At 36.2% G+C, this 16,521-nt stretch overlaps 1 protein-coding gene across 2 annotated transcripts; it reads left to right on the forward strand.

Annotated features, from left to right (window-relative positions):
- The first annotated feature begins 1,488 nt into the window (after nt 1–1,488).
- LOC149047194 (uncharacterized) lies at nt 1,489–15,972 on the forward strand. 2 transcript variants are annotated; one of them, XM_089204872.1, is made up of 8 exons: nt 1,489–1,623; nt 2,300–2,452; nt 5,417–5,480; nt 6,059–6,157; nt 7,331–7,447; nt 12,260–12,337; nt 13,220–13,288; nt 13,940–15,972. In XM_089204872.1, exons 2-8 carry the CDS (start codon nt 2,328–2,330, stop codon nt 14,411–14,413), a joined length of 1,026 nt encoding a protein of 341 aa, XP_089060998.1. In that variant the 5' UTR covers nt 1,489–1,623; nt 2,300–2,327; the 3' UTR covers nt 14,414–15,972. The 2 variants fall into 2 exon arrangements, with proteins under 2 accessions (XP_089060998.1, XP_089060999.1); XM_089204873.1 differs by lacking the exons at nt 1,489–1,623; nt 2,300–2,452 and adding an exon at nt 4,714–4,775.
- Nucleotides 15,973–16,521: the final 549 nt, after the last annotated feature.

Here is a 16,521-nt window from a genome sequence, read left to right on the forward strand (position 1 = left end):
GTTGATCCAATCCTAAATTCTCAGAACTAACATTAAAAGATTTGTATGCCTGAGAGTAAGGAGAAGTACAAATTTGATTTGGCAGTTAAAGAGTTAAGCAGAAATTTTGAAAACCGGTGAACACGCAACTGTTTATTCAAGGAAATACGTTATCTGCAATATCCCTGTCACAATTTGATTGTCTAGTGGTAACTCAAGAATTATCCTATTACTTAGTTGTGAATGTGAATGAAGCGTCTAGATTGTTGTTTCACTCTAGTGTATTAGAGGGTTGGACCCCATCAATCTACATGCATGTACTTGCTACTAAACTTGGGTGTAAAACAGCGCAAAAATAATTTTAAGACAACTGCAGCAGCCTTGACTTAGTTTGAAGGCAATTTCGAGTTTTATCAGGAAGAGTTTTTTGTCACCTTATTTGAGGCTATTTTATAAGGTCTTCATAGTGAGACAGTGAAAAACTCAGCTTCTTAAGCTCTAAATTGGAATATTTTTAAGGGTTTTTTAAAAGGTGGAAATAACATAGTAGTTTGTTAGACAAACAATTTCAGAGTGATGAAGTTTGTGTAAATTTGTATGGTATATCACCAATAATTCATTGCCACCTTAGTTTTCTAATAGTTTTAGTATTACAAACTAGAATAACCTACTGAAGCAAAAAAGGTTGTTACTTACCAGAAAAGTTGTTGATTAAATCATTTTTGTTTGTAATGTTTTGCACATCTTTCCTTAATTTGCTAGTATTGATCTTCACGTTTTTATATGAGTTATGACCTTACTCATTAACCTTACTCTTAAAGTTAAACTTTAAAGCCTCAAATTAAGGCCTTTTTCCTTAGGGGTAGAGAAGAAAAGTGAATTGGTGTAACAAGGTGAGGGGAAGGCCCTTGGGTGCACATTAATTCTGTTTGGTAATGAAAAGGTAACTGAATCAATGAAAATGGCAGCAACAACAACTAAGACAATAACGATAAACACAACAACATAGACAGGGACAAGGGTTGGGGATGATAATAACTATGACAGTACCAGTGAAAGCAGGATTTTGACATGGTTCCAGATCGTACTGAGTTGACAACCTCCCCCCCTCCCCTCAACCCTTTTCCTCCAAGCTCTTGGCTCTAGAATCTTATTATAATTATTTGAAATATTCATGACGTTGAAGAAACGAAAGAAGGAAAGAAACAAACTGCGAATCAAAATGAATAAAAAGTTCTCAGATAACCTGGCAAGGCCCTAGAATTATTTTTACCCTCCCCAAGGCCTAATTGCAAAGGGAGAATGGACTTGGTTCCTTTAAAACCTATTCCACATTCTCAGTCAGTGGAAACGAGCGAGGGAGCAAAGGAATAATAAACGGTGACGGTGGTTGTCTAGGGAATGGTTTTTTACGGATTTATGACCGCCACCCTCACTTCCGCCGTTATTCACGTGCCCGCTTTTCCTGGAGTGTCTGTCTTAAGAATGACGGGATAGAGAATTGGCGCTACGTATTATGGGATAGAGACTTCTATGAAAAATCAATGAAGGCGAAATAATTTTTGAGCAGCCTTTTTCGCTTATTGAAGGGTTATAACTTGCAGAAGAGTTTTCGTATAGAAGCGTTTATGTTTTAATCATATTGTAAGTATTGATGAGAAGTAGGATACGCATGTTTGATCTAGTTAATGCCGTACTTTTACTTCCCTTTGATTATCGATAGCATAATTTAGTTTGTAAGTTACTAAGTAATTCCTTTAGTTAAGTAGGAATTTAAAATACATTCATTTTGAACTCAAGCTGCTGGAGACAAAAATCACCTTATTTATTACAATTACACAATACAGCACGTGGCATTAATGCAGGTGTTCAATGGCTTTATTATTCCAACATACCTAAGGGAAGAAGACGGAATCGAGAATGGCTTCTTTTAGCTTTCTTTTATTGCATTGTCTGGCCGTATCTTTGGAATACCTTTGTGCTATGACGGCTGTAAGAGAAGAAATATTGCTTCGTTGGGTCCTTGCACTCAGATCATTATCAATGTTAGCCTTGCTTTCAGTTCACCCTGGGAACCGTAGGAGTACCTTATTTGTGTTCAACCAAATTAAAATTCAGTACCCATTCATCAAACTTCACTGTGCACATATACGACTCTTATATACCTGAATACAAGACAATTACCTCAAACTTCTGTCAAACTTAGGACCTACATTTGCAGCTTCTCATTAATTCCAGTGATATCACAGCTACAATGAGTGGCACTATTTAAACTTGAGTGGAAAATTATGTTACTGATGTACTATTACAATGTTTTTAGGAAAGAAATCCAGAAGGCAGCAATAATCATGATGGATGTTGATGGAGACCTTTCAGTTTGTAATCAGTGTGGATTCCCACTGTATGATGCTGTTATGGCAAGTCATACAAAATACTCATGTTGTTCAGCTGACATAAACAATTTTGATTTCTGGTGAGTGAGTGGAGAGAGATAGTAACTATAAAGAAGCCATTTTGTTGCTCTTTTGTCACTTGTAGGTGAATAGTGCTTGGCAAGTCCATTACAAGCTATCCAATTAGTACTCACAGAAAGAATGTTCATGAGCCACAATTTTTTTTAGTTTTGTTTCAAGTGTATCAAATATGAGTTTTCCAATTTTTAGGGTTATAGAAGTTGTGTTTAATCTTCAAATTTACATTGCATAGCCAGGCAATTCTGTGCATTGAAAGTGAGATTTTTTATTTATGTCACTTAGCTTGATGATCTTAAAAACTCAAAAAATAGTAAAAAAATATATTGCAAAAAGAAACTGTTTGAATATGATTAAAGCATCGACTCACATTTCCTATAATCACATAACCCTGTGCCTAATTTTTGTTCTTATTCCTGTAATTTCTGATGGCAGTACAGGGCATCAATTAAATGCAGTTAAATATATGCCTTCCAATGTCCTGGATACCATATCTTCCTTTAATGTGATGTGGCTACCAATAAGACCTGAATGCAAAGTTGAATACTAAGTAATTGTCACTTGTTATCTTGGGTCAAAACCAGTAAAGTACCTGTAAGAAATCAAGAAAACAGCTGCTGAAGGTGTGGCACCAAACCAGTGAATATTAAGGAACTTGAAATTGAATGTCATTTATTCTTAAGTATAATTCTGACTGGATTAATTTAGAGCCTCCCATTTGGATGTTTCATTGTTCCTCTTCATCTTAAGGATTCACACATTAGTTCGAAAATATAAAATTATATTAATTCATATTCTAACTTCAGAATGTATCAGCAACAAGAGTTATTAAATTCAGAACCAAAGTATTGCTTGATAAGATTGCAGATTAGAACACCTTAAATAATTTCAAACCTAATTGGACTTATGGCGATAACATGAAAACTTATATTAAAAATGGAAAATTACTTGTTTGCATAAAAAAGGGAACACCTGTTATGAACTAAGGAAAATGGAAATCACTCAGTCCCTTTTACTTATTTGCAATTAGGACATTCTCTAGTCAATCAATATGACTTACAGTTGTGACTAATTAAAGTAATTTAAAACAGTAGAGCAATACATGATAAGTTTCCTAATTAAGATCACGTACCTATTGTTTCATTCTTTAATGCTAAGCAAAGGCAAAGGCAAAATAAATAGGCTATTTTGTTGTGGGAACTGTTAAATTTGATCGTTACATGACATTGTGTAATTTTTTTTATTAATTTTGATTTTTTTTGGTTTGTTTGTGTTCGCAGATTAATGGTAATGTAAGATAAGTAAAGTTATTAATTTTATAAATGTTTCTTATCTGTATTGTAGGTGAGTCTGGTTGATCGTTTATGTGAGTATTGTTTAAGTTGAAGTGTGGCTTTACACTGTCGTTAATGTTAAAACTGTAGGCAATGTTTGTCTTTTAAATGTAAAGTTAACTGTTTTTAGAGTGTTGCTTTATTTAATTGCTATTAATACTAGTTACCTATTAAAAAGTGTAAATTGTGAAATTGAAATGAACGTATTAGTCCTAGTGATGTTCTGGCATATTCAGAGTCACATGAACAGTCACCTAACATGATTTCATGGTCGTATATAGAGTAAGTTAACTTCTTGTTATGAAACTGACTCCACACAAGGAGTTTTGTCTTTAAAAAACATGGTTAAAAGGCCTTGGAAACCCTGTTTTATAAGCCAGCCTGGTTTTTTTGCCTAGTGAGAGAAATTGTAATTTTTACATAAGAATTCAGTGCAAATTTATTTTGTTTGACAAAAAAAAAAATGTTCGTATTTCCCTTGAGATGATATGCAAATGTTTATAATTGAAAGTAAAACTGTTGTAATTAGTACTTTCCTATAAGTGTTTTTTTGCATAATTATTCAGAGTCACAGTCAGTCCTGTTATGTGATTCATGGTTTTTTCGAGTGAGCGAACTTCCTGTTAAGAAACTGACTTCACATAAGAAATTTAGTTGTAGAAAACATAGTCAAAAGGCCAGAGAACCCTGTTTTATAAGTCAGCCTCATTTTCATGCTGAACTGGTTTGTCCATAAAAACACCTTAATGCAAAACTTATACCACAATTTGACTTTACAAACCACCTAGAATTAATTGGCAGGTTTTCCTCTAACAAAATCTACTATCAAACCTTTTCTAACTTGTGGGTTGTGCAAAACCTCAATTTTCCAGTCATGGCTTCTGGACTATAATGATGATGTCTTTACTTGTCATTTCCCTCCAGAACTGCACAGGCACAAGGCAGAGAGGTGCCTTGAATATTGAAAAGCATCACTGATTATTCTACTCAGGTTTATAACATTCTCATCTTGTGTTTAAATCAACTTTCTTTTGCTTGAAATGTTGTGACCAATGGTAATCTGAGCATTAATAGTAGAATTAGAAGATGGAAAAGGTTGATTTTGGTGCAGTCCCGTGAGTGAAGTGGGGAATGTGGTTATCATAGAAGTAGATAGGAACAAACAGTAGAACAGTTTCAGTGGTCAGACAAAAGTCTAGCAATATGCTTCTTCCATGCTTGATTACTGGATTTCTCAATTTTAAATGGGGTCTAGTTCAATTAGTTTTGATGTGAACAAATGTGTTGAGGAAAGTTGGCTTGGTGCCGGTGTGGGAAATATATCATTTCTCCCTCTTTGCTCTCCCATTTTGCCACTTGTTTACCCCTTCAGTTTGTTAAAATGTAATAATGTTTAATTCAGCCACAATTAACATTGACAATACACATCATTCCCAATAAAACATGTATTTTAATGATACGTGAGAATATTCCATCTCTTGGCCAATAAAGGATGATATTACTACCTATTTTTTAACATTCCTTCAAATTACCCCACCATTCAAATTTTCAAACAGTTATGCAGTTTAAAAAAGATTTCAAAGCTCTTAAAAACTGACCTTTGTGTGGGTTTTAATTTTAATTAATCCTCAGGCGTTTGAACACTTCACCTGGAATGGTTTGTCTTAGCAATGAGAAACCAGCCTTTTATTTTGAGGTAGGAGTTAAAAGAAGAGTGCCTCAATAAAGAGGTGTTTTTGTTCTTTGGCCATTCTTTTGGGAAACTTTCTGTTATACATACATGTATATTTGATTTTTATTTTAAATAACTTTTGACATAAATCCGTGTCAGGTAGCAATTAAGACCCTCCTCTATTCTCCTCTGATCGACATGCTGTGGGATTGGTAAATCTCAAAGTATTAAGTTTTATTCATCTCAACTAATTCCTTGATTTCAGTATACGTTGCAAATGTTACTTTTACTAAAGCATGAAACTCATCAACCTCTTCAAGCTGTAATTGAATAACTTAAAAAGTTGGATGTACATGTGACCTCAACATAGCAATAAGGCAAAACAATATGTCATTGGTGAAAAACAGTGGAAACTTCACTCAGATGATGGGGTTTTTTAGGAACCACTTGCTAAAATTTTTGTGTTGTGTTACAAAAACTTACATGGAGATAGATGTCATGTATGTGCCTTTCCATCCACATGCGATGATCCAAGTAATGTCCACTGAGTTAGAATTACAATAGTTAACAACTCAAAACTATTTGTGTTGAACTCTTTTTAGAGGGATAAGAAGTTTTTTGATCCTGGTGGTTGCATGGCTGAAAATCATAGTCCTACCAGAAAACAAAAGCAAACATCTATGAAATATGGTGAATGCAAAGTGAGTCAGATGACATTTAATCAGTATGAGTTAATTGATTAAATAGTCATGGCAAACTTTAACCCTTTAACTCCCAAGATCTCATTAGTAATTATCCTTAATCTCTTTCATCCAGTTCTTGTGATGTTGGTTTGGAGAATTTGGGATTGGATCAATTTATAATCCCCTAATTTATATTTTTCTTTATCCTCAACACTTGTCTGCTTAATATTGTATTGATATTGTAAGGAGAAATTCTGTCTTGGTCACTCATGGGAGTTAATGGGTTAATCTTATTTAGAGCTACCTTCAGTCTTAGCCGACTGAACAGACAAATTATTTTTTTTTTGGAAATTTGCTGATTCGGCAGGTCAGCTCTGAGTCATAACAACTCCCTTAATTTAGTACCAGACCAGTCTGGACAGACAGGTGTGACTAATTGTAAACAACTTAAGACTCATTCAGAAATTGTTAATTTGATTGCAATTGGTTCAAGTCATTTGGGTTGAATCAACGTTAGCTTATCTTTGCAAACTAAAATTACAGTACTTTACTTTTGTATGCAATTATATATTGCATCAGTTATCATAAATCAAAATTTCAAACGCACAAGGTAAAATTCCCTCGTGAGGTAAACCATTATTTGTTAGAAGTTTAAAGGTCTTTGGATATGCTCAGATCTTATGCATCAATCAATTCAAAGCTTCAACATTCCATCCCCCCATGGCAACCCACCCCATGGCATTCGAATTTTTTCGAAGATTGAGTTGTTCAAAGTCCCACCCTCCCTTGGGTAAAAATTGTATTCAAATGCCCCACCCAAGTGCCGGTTTTGATGGTCAATTTTTTTGTAAACAGCAAAATCAACAACCGTGACTTCCAACACTTTGACCAAGCTTTAGAACCTCGACTTTGTAGACCATTTCTTCAGAGCCTTATGCTCGCCAGAGAGAACTGTTTACCCCTAAATGCCCCAATATTTTAAGTTATAACAATTCAAGTTCAATTTCCCCACCCCAGCTAGGCAAGGTTCAAATTCCCCACCCCATAGGCATGGACGATGGTCAAGTACCTTGGGTTGCCCGGGGGATGGGTGGAATGTTAAAGCTTAGAATTGATCAGCGCATTAAATGCTAAAGAAAAAAAATTATTAGAATGCCAATAATATTTGTCAAAATTTGCCAATTTTTCCAGGAAGAGCCATGTGGCACACAGTTGTCTACAAAAGAGAACCGTGTTAATGAAAGAGACAACAGTGAATCTGAGGGAGCAGTGACAGTGAATGCAAACGCCATTTTGAGCAAGGAAAAGGCAGGTTCTTTCTTTAAATTAATATTTACCAATTATTAATTCTTGATTTTCTCTTGGGCATTGTCATGACTTTCAATCTCTTTTGGAAGTAAAATTTTTAATTGTGAATCGCCTTGAACGCGTGCCTAATATTTTTCAATGACTTTGGACAGGCGTATTATACCTACCTTTGTGGATGGTGTGATGCTCAAGCTTACATGTAATTGCCTCTATGAACTTGTTAAGCTACGAAGGCAAGTAGTTGTGACCACTTTTGTCATACCTTTACAAAAGAAACTGAAGCCCTTCAGGTGTACTTTTGAATGACTGTTTGATCTTTTGTTCTACGATTTAGAGTGACTATGAATTGAATAGGGCAATTAAGTATTATCAACTGAGTTGATAACGCAAATTAGCCAACGTAAAGAGTTTCAATGCTGACGTTTTGAGCGTTATCCCCTCGTCAGAGCGAAATTTCGCTAATAATACTACAATAATACCCTGTTGTGCTCTCCCACCGACGCAGCACCACAGTTTGTTTAGAAACTTACCCCCTTTCTAAACTGAAAAATCAAGCGAACAATTGAAGATCGCAATCCTCAATTGCTAGCTCGATTCAGTAGTGGAAAGCGACTGGATACAAACTATTAAGAGTGATTGTCAGTAAAAATCAAAGAAATCGTGGCCACGGTCAAAAAATCGATTTCGCTCATACTTTGTCAGTTTGAAGGCCTAGGTAAGTAACTGAAGGATATGAGGTTAGTTTTTTGAAATATTCCATATAACGGCAGAAAACCACGAAAAACGGTCACCCTACCGGAAGCTCGGATTTCACCTAGCGGAAACTCGAAATTTTACACTTTTCAGCTTCTCGCTACACAGACGTTTACATAGCTGTGAATCTTTCTTAAGTATAATTGAATTAATTGATTCTTCCTTAGTCAAACCATGGGAATTATTTTTATCTCTGCTTATTTGTGAGCGAACTGAGACCCGATTAAGAAGACACACTTTTCTCATTTACGCGAAGGTGTAAAATAATCCAAACTCAGCGACGAAAAAAGCTGACCGGTAGTTCTTCAAATCCTCTGATATTATAACCAAAGACAGTTCAGTCATTGATTTTTAGGTCTATGGTTTTAAATCTTTAGGATCTAGTAGCACTTTTGCATGAACGCCGATCAAAATTCGATAAAATTCCAATTGAGCGCCTTTGAAATCTACAACTCTACACAATAATGCACTATTGAATAAATTAACTCCTCGGCCAAAGTTTGTACATAATGAGGGTTTTACTTTCTTAGCGGTTTGAACCTTTTAAAAATATATATTGATGTTAAATATTGTCTACACAGGTAAAACAAACTATGAAACACCAAAATTACCACGAGCTGAAATTAAATCTCACAGGCTCGCTCCCTAATCTGCGTCACGCACGAGCGACTTCGCTACAATTAGTACAGTAACAAACAGATATTTACATCTGTTAGTTTACAATAAGTCTTATTTTAAAATATGTTACTCAACGATGTGCCAGGTTCCCCAGTTAACTTGCTGAAGTAAAAATAAAAGAAAATATCATAATAGCAATTCAAACTGAAACGATAAGAATTGATTTTATTAAGAATGAGAAGCTTTATACCGTCGATAGCCAATCAGAAGTACCTGTTCTCACGAAAATTGCATCGTTCTTTAAATAAATAAATAAATCCAATTATCTTTATCTGTGAAACATTGCATCTAAAACCAGAGTTTACTGTCGGGGAACTTCATAGAACAGCGATGTCTTGCTCGTTCTTGAATATTGTTGGTGGGATTTGCGGCGCAGACGAACGCACAAGTTCTTCAACTTCCGTCACGCCTCTCACGCGGTGTAACAGGGATATCAAAATTCACAAAAAGTCGTTGAAATTTTCCGGAATTGAAATGGAGGTAGAATTAATTTTGGCGAGATGTGGATGTTTTCAAAAGCCGGCGAATTTATCGGATATGACTATCTGTCCGGTTCATCGTGCCAAGTTAGGTTTAGGTTGGCGAAGGACGGGTAATCTTTGCACCATCCCGGAAGTTGTTTCTGGTCACTGCAAGGAGACACTTTCTGTTTGGTAGAACATCAAGTAGTTGGTTGCTTACCTGAGTCCACAGGGACGAGCTATTTTGAAAGTTCAAATATCTTCATGGATTGGAAAAAATATATTCCTATTCCAGTGCAGCTACTTTTCACAGCTCTTGCTGAGTGACCCGAAACAACTTCCTGTATGGTGCAAAAATTAATACTTTTGAACATGATGTATTACTCAGTAAGTGACACAGGCATAATCGGAAAAAAAATCCGAGTGCTTCATGGGACAAACATCCTGCATACTGCTAGGATTGGAATGTCATGTGTGGCATACGCGCAATGGAATAAATGTGATATTTTTAAGCCTGGTGAATAAATGAGAATGATGTATTATTCAGTAAGTGACACAGGCGTACTCGGAAAAAAATAAATCCGAGTGCTTGAAGATTTTAGATATATGAAAATTCACATATTTGCACTGCGGTGGAAAGATGAAATTAGAAGATCCTCGCAGCTAAGAACACTACTGAAACTAGTAGTTGTAAGTAGGACCTGAAAAAAATTTCAGGCCCGTACGGGATTTGAACCCATGACCTCTGCGATACCGGTGCAGCGCTCTACCAATTGAGCTAACAAGCCAACTGGGAACTAATCAATGAATTGGGTAGAAATAAACATCCGAGTGAATGAAGATTTTAGATATATGAAAATTCACATATTTGCACTGCGGTGGAAAGATGAAATTAGAAGATCCTCGCAGCTAAGGACACTACTGAAACTAGTAGTTGTAAGTAGGACCTGAAAAAAATTTCAGGCCCGTACGGGATTTGAACCCATGACCTCTGCGATACCGGTGCAGCGCTCTACCAATTGAGCTAACAAGCCAACTGGGAGCTGGATAATGAATTGGGTACAAATCCGAGTGCTCTCGGCCATCAGGAGTCGAAACTATCGACATCGTGTCAGGTTATGCCTAAGTGACACGATGAGACGGTACGGGTAGTCCTCTCCAATAAACTCGTTGGCTTTTAAAAACACGCAATCTTGCTAAAATCAATTCTAGTTCAAGTCCGGAGAGTTTTTTAGGACTTCGTGCGATGTTTTATATCCTTGTTACACAGCGTGAGCGGTGTGACGAAAGCTGAGTAAGGGTAGAAATTAGCCATGGGAAGTTACTTAGCAAGTGCGTTCGTCTGCGCCGCAAATCCCACCGACAATATTCAAGAACGAGCAAGACGTCGTTGTTATGTATGTCTATTAACTTCGCCAACAACATACTCTGGTTATATGGTTAAGTAGATTTGTTTATTTAGAGAACGATGCAATATTTGCTCTTCGTGGAAACAGTTACTTCCGATTGGTTTTCGACGGCACAAAACTTCTCATACTAAATAAAATCAATAATTATTGAGCTAGAATTACTATTAAGGTTTTCTTTTTTTTTCAGCAAGTTAACTGGGAAACCTGGCACATCTTTGAGCAAGATATTTTAAAAATACGACTTATTAAAAATTAACGGATGTAAATATCTGTTTGTTACTGTACTAATTGTAGCTAAGTCGCTCGTGCGTGACGCAGATTAGGGAGCGAGCCTGTGAGATTTAATTTCAGCTCGTGGTAATTTTGGTGTTTCATAGTTTGTTTTACCTGTGTATACAATATTTAACATTAATATATATTTTTAAAACGCTTCAAACCGCTAAAAAAGCAAAACCCTTATGTTTTATGTACAAACTTTGGCCGAGGAGTTAATTTATTCAATAGTGCTTTGTTATGTAGAGTTGTAGATTTCAAAGGCGCTCAATTGGAATTTTATCGAATTTTGATCGGCGTTCATGCAAAAGTGCTACTAGATCCTAAAGATTTAAAACCATAGACCTAAAAATCAATGACTGAACTGTCTTTGGTTATAATATCAGAGGATTTGAAGAACTACCGGTCAGCTTTTTTCGTCGCTGAGTTTGGATTATTTTACACCTTCGCGTAAATGAGAAAAGTGTATCTTCTTAATCGGGTCTCAGTTCGCTCACAAATAAGCAGAGATAAAAATAATTCCCATGGTTTGACTAAGGAAGAATCAATTAATTCAATTATACTTAAGAAAGATTCACAGCTATGTAAACGTCTGTGTAGCGAGAAGCTGAAAAGTGTAAAATTTCGAGTTTCCGCTAGGTGAAATCCGAGCTTCCGGTAGGGTGACCGTTTTTCGTGGTTTTCTGCCGTTATATGGAATATTTCAAAAAACTAACCTCATATCCTTCAGTTACTTACCTAGGCCTTCAAACTGACAAAGTATGAGCGAAATCGATTTTTTGACCGTGGCCACGTTTTTTGAATTTTCCTTGATTTTTACTGACATTTACTCTTAAACGTTTCACTCATCATTAATACGATGACGTGTTTTACAAGAATTAAGTAATCAATCGGTCGTTCTGTCTACAATTATGGGAGTTTATATGATATGTGGTTGATGTGCACAGTTTCACTTCTTTAATAAACCAACATCAATCTCACTCTCCCTGTTTTACTTTTCTTTAACCATCTGTGTGACTTTTTTATCCTATCGATGTAAACCTCTCTTAAGAAACTAGCTAGTCACTTGTGCCTGGATAGTACAGCGTGGTACTGGTTGGATTCAAGCTCTGCACGGCTATTTATTTCATGCCATAGATGCGCTAGCCCAAATTTTGTCTTGCCTTCAGCTCCACCAGTGGTTCCCAACTTCGTTGCCCAAATTAATGCTTTCAAAAATTTTTATCTCTGTTAAATAGCCAAAAGATGTAAGCTCCAATGAAGACAGAGAACTCCAAGTAGATGAAGGTTTGCAAATCCCGTCTACGAACAGAAAGGTGAGTTCTGGTATAGCAGCAGCTGTAAATGGCTATACGAATCGTATGCTCCTTATTCCTACCAGATAATTTTGTTTCCTCTCTTAAGGTCAACTAATGATTTTATATCCGAAACTGAAATCACTTTCATGCATTCCCTTAGCCAGACAAATTTAAGACGCTGAAATAACAGTGCTTAGTTCACCTTTGACTGAATAGGCGAATGGAAGGACGGGCCAACAACTACACAACAGTGCTCTCTCAAACACTTCGCAACGGCTCTTTGCTTTGTTCCTTTTTCCTGATCAGAGATGAGAATTTTCCTTATGTATTATCACCAACCCAGTGCTCTCACTAAGTTTTTAAGGCCAGGTAGTGATTGATTTTTGAACACAGTAACAAAAAGAAAAAAGGTCTTGTTTTGGTGGTGAGTTGTTTACTAAACTCTGCCCTCGCTTATTTCCAAGTTATGAAAATATGCCGGTAAACAGGCGCTGGTTTCCGATTTTACTCGATCTAGTTTCCCCATTTTTTTCCAGCAGTAGAGAAACAAGGAACACAAACATTGATAAACTAGAATGAGTTTTATCACTCATTTGTGTTAGAAGAGATCAGACACTATTCCGGCTTAAAAGCCAGTGAGAGAGCAGGATAATTTTTCCACCTGTCACTTGTTAGGGTGTCATACTGACGAGTCTCCCTTGGCCTATGAGGCCATCCTCAACATCTTCGGAAGCCTCGATTTTCAATCCTGCTATCTGATTGATCGCGACACCCATATCAAGTCACGTGGCACAATCCCTATCATCTGTCTCAATGGTAACTACAACGACAAGAGCCCATCAACCTGTGCATTTTGTTTATGTCAGTGTTTTGCTACTCTCTGTTTTTTTCCCCTCACAGATTTTAAACGAGGAGCGTCAAAACTTTGAAGACCCTAGTGGCTCACAATCCTCTTGTATCAGCGACGAGGTCAGTTACATGCGAGCCGTTGCCTTTACTTTTTGCGTTCGGTTTACAGTGATTTAAGACACTGATAACTTTGAGCAACAGTAACCCTTACTGGTTATCAGTTGACTGTTTTGGATTCGGGGAGGTGTAGGTGCACACTCAGATACTGACATTGATCCACAACTTCATACCTTAGGTGGTCGCCCCGGAAACCTATTCTTCAAGACGCTTGTTTGAATTACAGCTGGGCATCAGCTATTTTTATATCGAACCCTAGCCTTCACACTGTTTTTGGTAGAAGACTATTTTCTCGACACTAAGCATGGCTGTTACTTATTCTGTTTGGCAGATGCATTTGGCTTCGTTAATTATGGAGCGATCAGAAAATAAAAGTGACACTTGAAACGCATGTTTTCTCATATAGAAAGGAAAATCTTATAACTTGCTGTTGTTTTCGTTGTGGTTGTTTTTGGCATAGTTATTCATCATAAATGTTTTGTTTTAAAAAAAAAAACTGATCTTTTAACATCGAATTTTACTCAAAAGAAATTTCAAGCTCATTATGCCGCACCTTTGACCTTTATTTGCATAACACCGTTTAAGTATGTGTGCGATTTGTAACCAGTCTCTCCCGAGCCGTACGTTACTTCATTATAAAATTTGCATTTGTAGGTGTCTCAAACCGTGTCTCCCGTCAAATGTATACATTCTGCTTCTGAATTGTCATGTTGCGAAATACTAAGCAGGGAAATTGAGGACCTCAAAGAGAGAGTTACACAGAATGAAGATTTTAGACGGGGAGTGTTTGAGGAGGTGAGAGATCAGCGTAAGTTCGTTCAGTCTCATCTAAATGACATTTCCCGGCTGAGGATTGAAATTAGAACTATGCAGCAAGACCTTGTTGATTTGCGAAATGAACACAACCGATTAAACGACGAAGTCAAACATCTTCTTTCCCAAGATGATTCATTTCGTATTCGCCACGACCTAATAAATTTAATAACAAGAATGCAAGGTACCCAAAGTAAGATGCAAATATTGGAGAACCGATCGCAGTCTCTTGAGACGATGGTCGGCCAGCTAGCCGGCGAAATACAGAAGTTATTCGTGCCTTATGGACCTGATGTGGTACAGAGTACCCCATGAGTTATGCAAAATAAAGGGCAATTTAACTCAGATTTTATAATAGAAGACAGTGCAAAAGTGTCAGATAGCTGCGTGAAAAGTTGAAGTTCAAATGTACATAGTAGATGTGAATGTAGGCAAAAGAAGATTGAACTCCCGAATGAGAATGGTCGGCTTGTTGAGGATTCCCGGCTTTTTTCTTGCAAAAAAGGATATTTTATATATTTGGCCAGTGGTAAGAGATGAGCAGCAAGGAGATAGTGATTGCATCGTGACTAAATTAGCTTGAACTAAGGTTATGAAGTTTCTCTTTAGTAAGTGTGTATTAGATTTTGATATCAATACAAAAATGATACAATAGCACAGTGAATCGCATGTTAGAAGTTTGCGCGTAGGTCTCTTTAACTGTTTTAGCTACTGTATTTTATTTGGCATGGTATTAAATAGTTGTGTATTGCCTTAAGTGGTACACCGTACTATAGAATATCCAACTTGTCCACAATATTTTTTTGTTATGCACTCTTATCCAACTGCTTTTTCTCTGCTGAGTCTTTTTATTCATTTCTGATAAGATAGGAAAAGTAAAGCAGACAGAGAAGCGTAACGCGTGCAGCCGACTGGTTAAACAGGTTTTTTTTCAATACAAAATAACTAACAGTCTTAATAACCGTACAATATCGCAAGATATTTGTACTCCATTCGCGCGTTATTTTTACTCTACTTTGGGCAGGTGGATAACAAATCTATAGGTATTACTGATACCAGTTTTAGAATTGTCATGTAAAACTATGAAAAGAAGGACAAAGGAAGAAGCAACGAATGTTCTCCATATCCAGTACACGGGATATCCAAATAAAGTGTTTCTTAATGGAACGCTTTTAAAATTTGTACTCATGAACTTCATTCAAGTACGCTGAAAAGAAATGAAACTGAAGGAAGGTGCCTTTAAGCCAAGGGAGTTTATAGTTTCGTAATAGTATTTGTTTAGTGTAGTGGCTTTTTTCCGTTTTTGTAGCTACGTATCCTTTTTGCATGAATAGCCATTAAATGGTAGAGCAGATTGTAGACCCTAATTTAGTAATTATTCAGCCTAAAGTTGCATAAGTTATTCGAACTATTATATAATCCAGCTAAATTAATTCAGTTATTATCATTGATAATAATTTATATACCTATTTTAATATTTTTAAATTTTGGATATAAACTGATTTGTACTATACGAGGTGTAATAATCAGTACAACTTGAATTCTGCAAGGAATTATGCTGAATATTTTAGAATTCCTCTAATTTTTTCTTATCCTGGCTGGGCGTAAATAAACTATTATGTTGATGTTTTGTAACCTCATTTTAACATCATTGCAAGCGTATTAAGTAATCAGTTGATTCAAACATATTTTCCTGTTTGTTGAAGGTAGTTTCTTCATACAGTATAAACTGTTGCGATTAGCTTTCTTCGATAAGATGTATAGATTTAGTATTAAATTAGGGGGTAGCCTTTTAATGATAGGGTTTGTAATTCTTAAGGTGTTGGAATGTAATGTTAGAAATTAAAAGTAAGAGGAAACATACACACCTCAAATGCTTGACGTTTTAATTTACATACTAGCTACATTTTTTCCCAGGGTTTTGTTACTCATGTTTCTATTTCGATAATGTTTTTGCAATACATGGTGTACTGGAGATTCAGCTGAGGATTTATATTCTTATGTCTAAATAATAACCTACGTTGGGCACCAAATATGCTCGGATAATTGGGTGGAGCCTTGATTTTTTTCAAACCTTGTGGAAAGTACCATCTTCCGAGAGACATTAACCTGTTGATCCGTGATGAAAGAAAGTCAGGATAAGGGAAAATCGTTAGATCCTTCGAGCTTATTGGATGCCGGTAGGTGTGATGTGATGCGATGCGACTCCTTAACTTATGCGATCAAATGTGATTTTAGTCTACAATAGAGGGCATTAATCGCACAATCATTGAACCCCTCAAGGATAAAAAAATATGTCATCAAAAAAAAAAAAGGAAAAAATGAAAGACAAGTTTCAAAGAAATATATAGAAAAAAAAAATAGTCGAAGTGCGCCACCCTTACGTGTCGAATAAACGACCCTCAGCCATGGAACCAACTCTG

Source organism: Pocillopora damicornis, chromosome 4 (assembly GCF_964200805.1).
Source record: "Pocillopora damicornis chromosome 4, jaPocDami1.2, whole genome shotgun sequence".
Taxonomy (NCBI): domain Eukaryota; kingdom Metazoa; phylum Cnidaria; class Anthozoa; order Scleractinia; family Pocilloporidae; genus Pocillopora; species Pocillopora damicornis.

Excerpts from the sequence above, each read along its gene's own strand:
- LOC149047194 (XM_089204872.1), top strand. The coding sequence starts at position 2,328 with ATGATGGATGTTGATGGAGACCTTTCAGTTTGTAATCAGTGTGGATTC. Across the intron at positions 5,481-6,058 it reads AACCAGCCTTTTATTTTGAG|AGGGATAAGAAGTTTTTTGA; the intron begins GTAGGAGTTAAA and ends AACTCTTTTTAG. Across the intron at positions 13,289-13,939 it reads CCTCTTGTATCAGCGACGAG|GTGTCTCAAACCGTGTCTCC; the intron begins GTCAGTTACATG and ends TTGCATTTGTAG.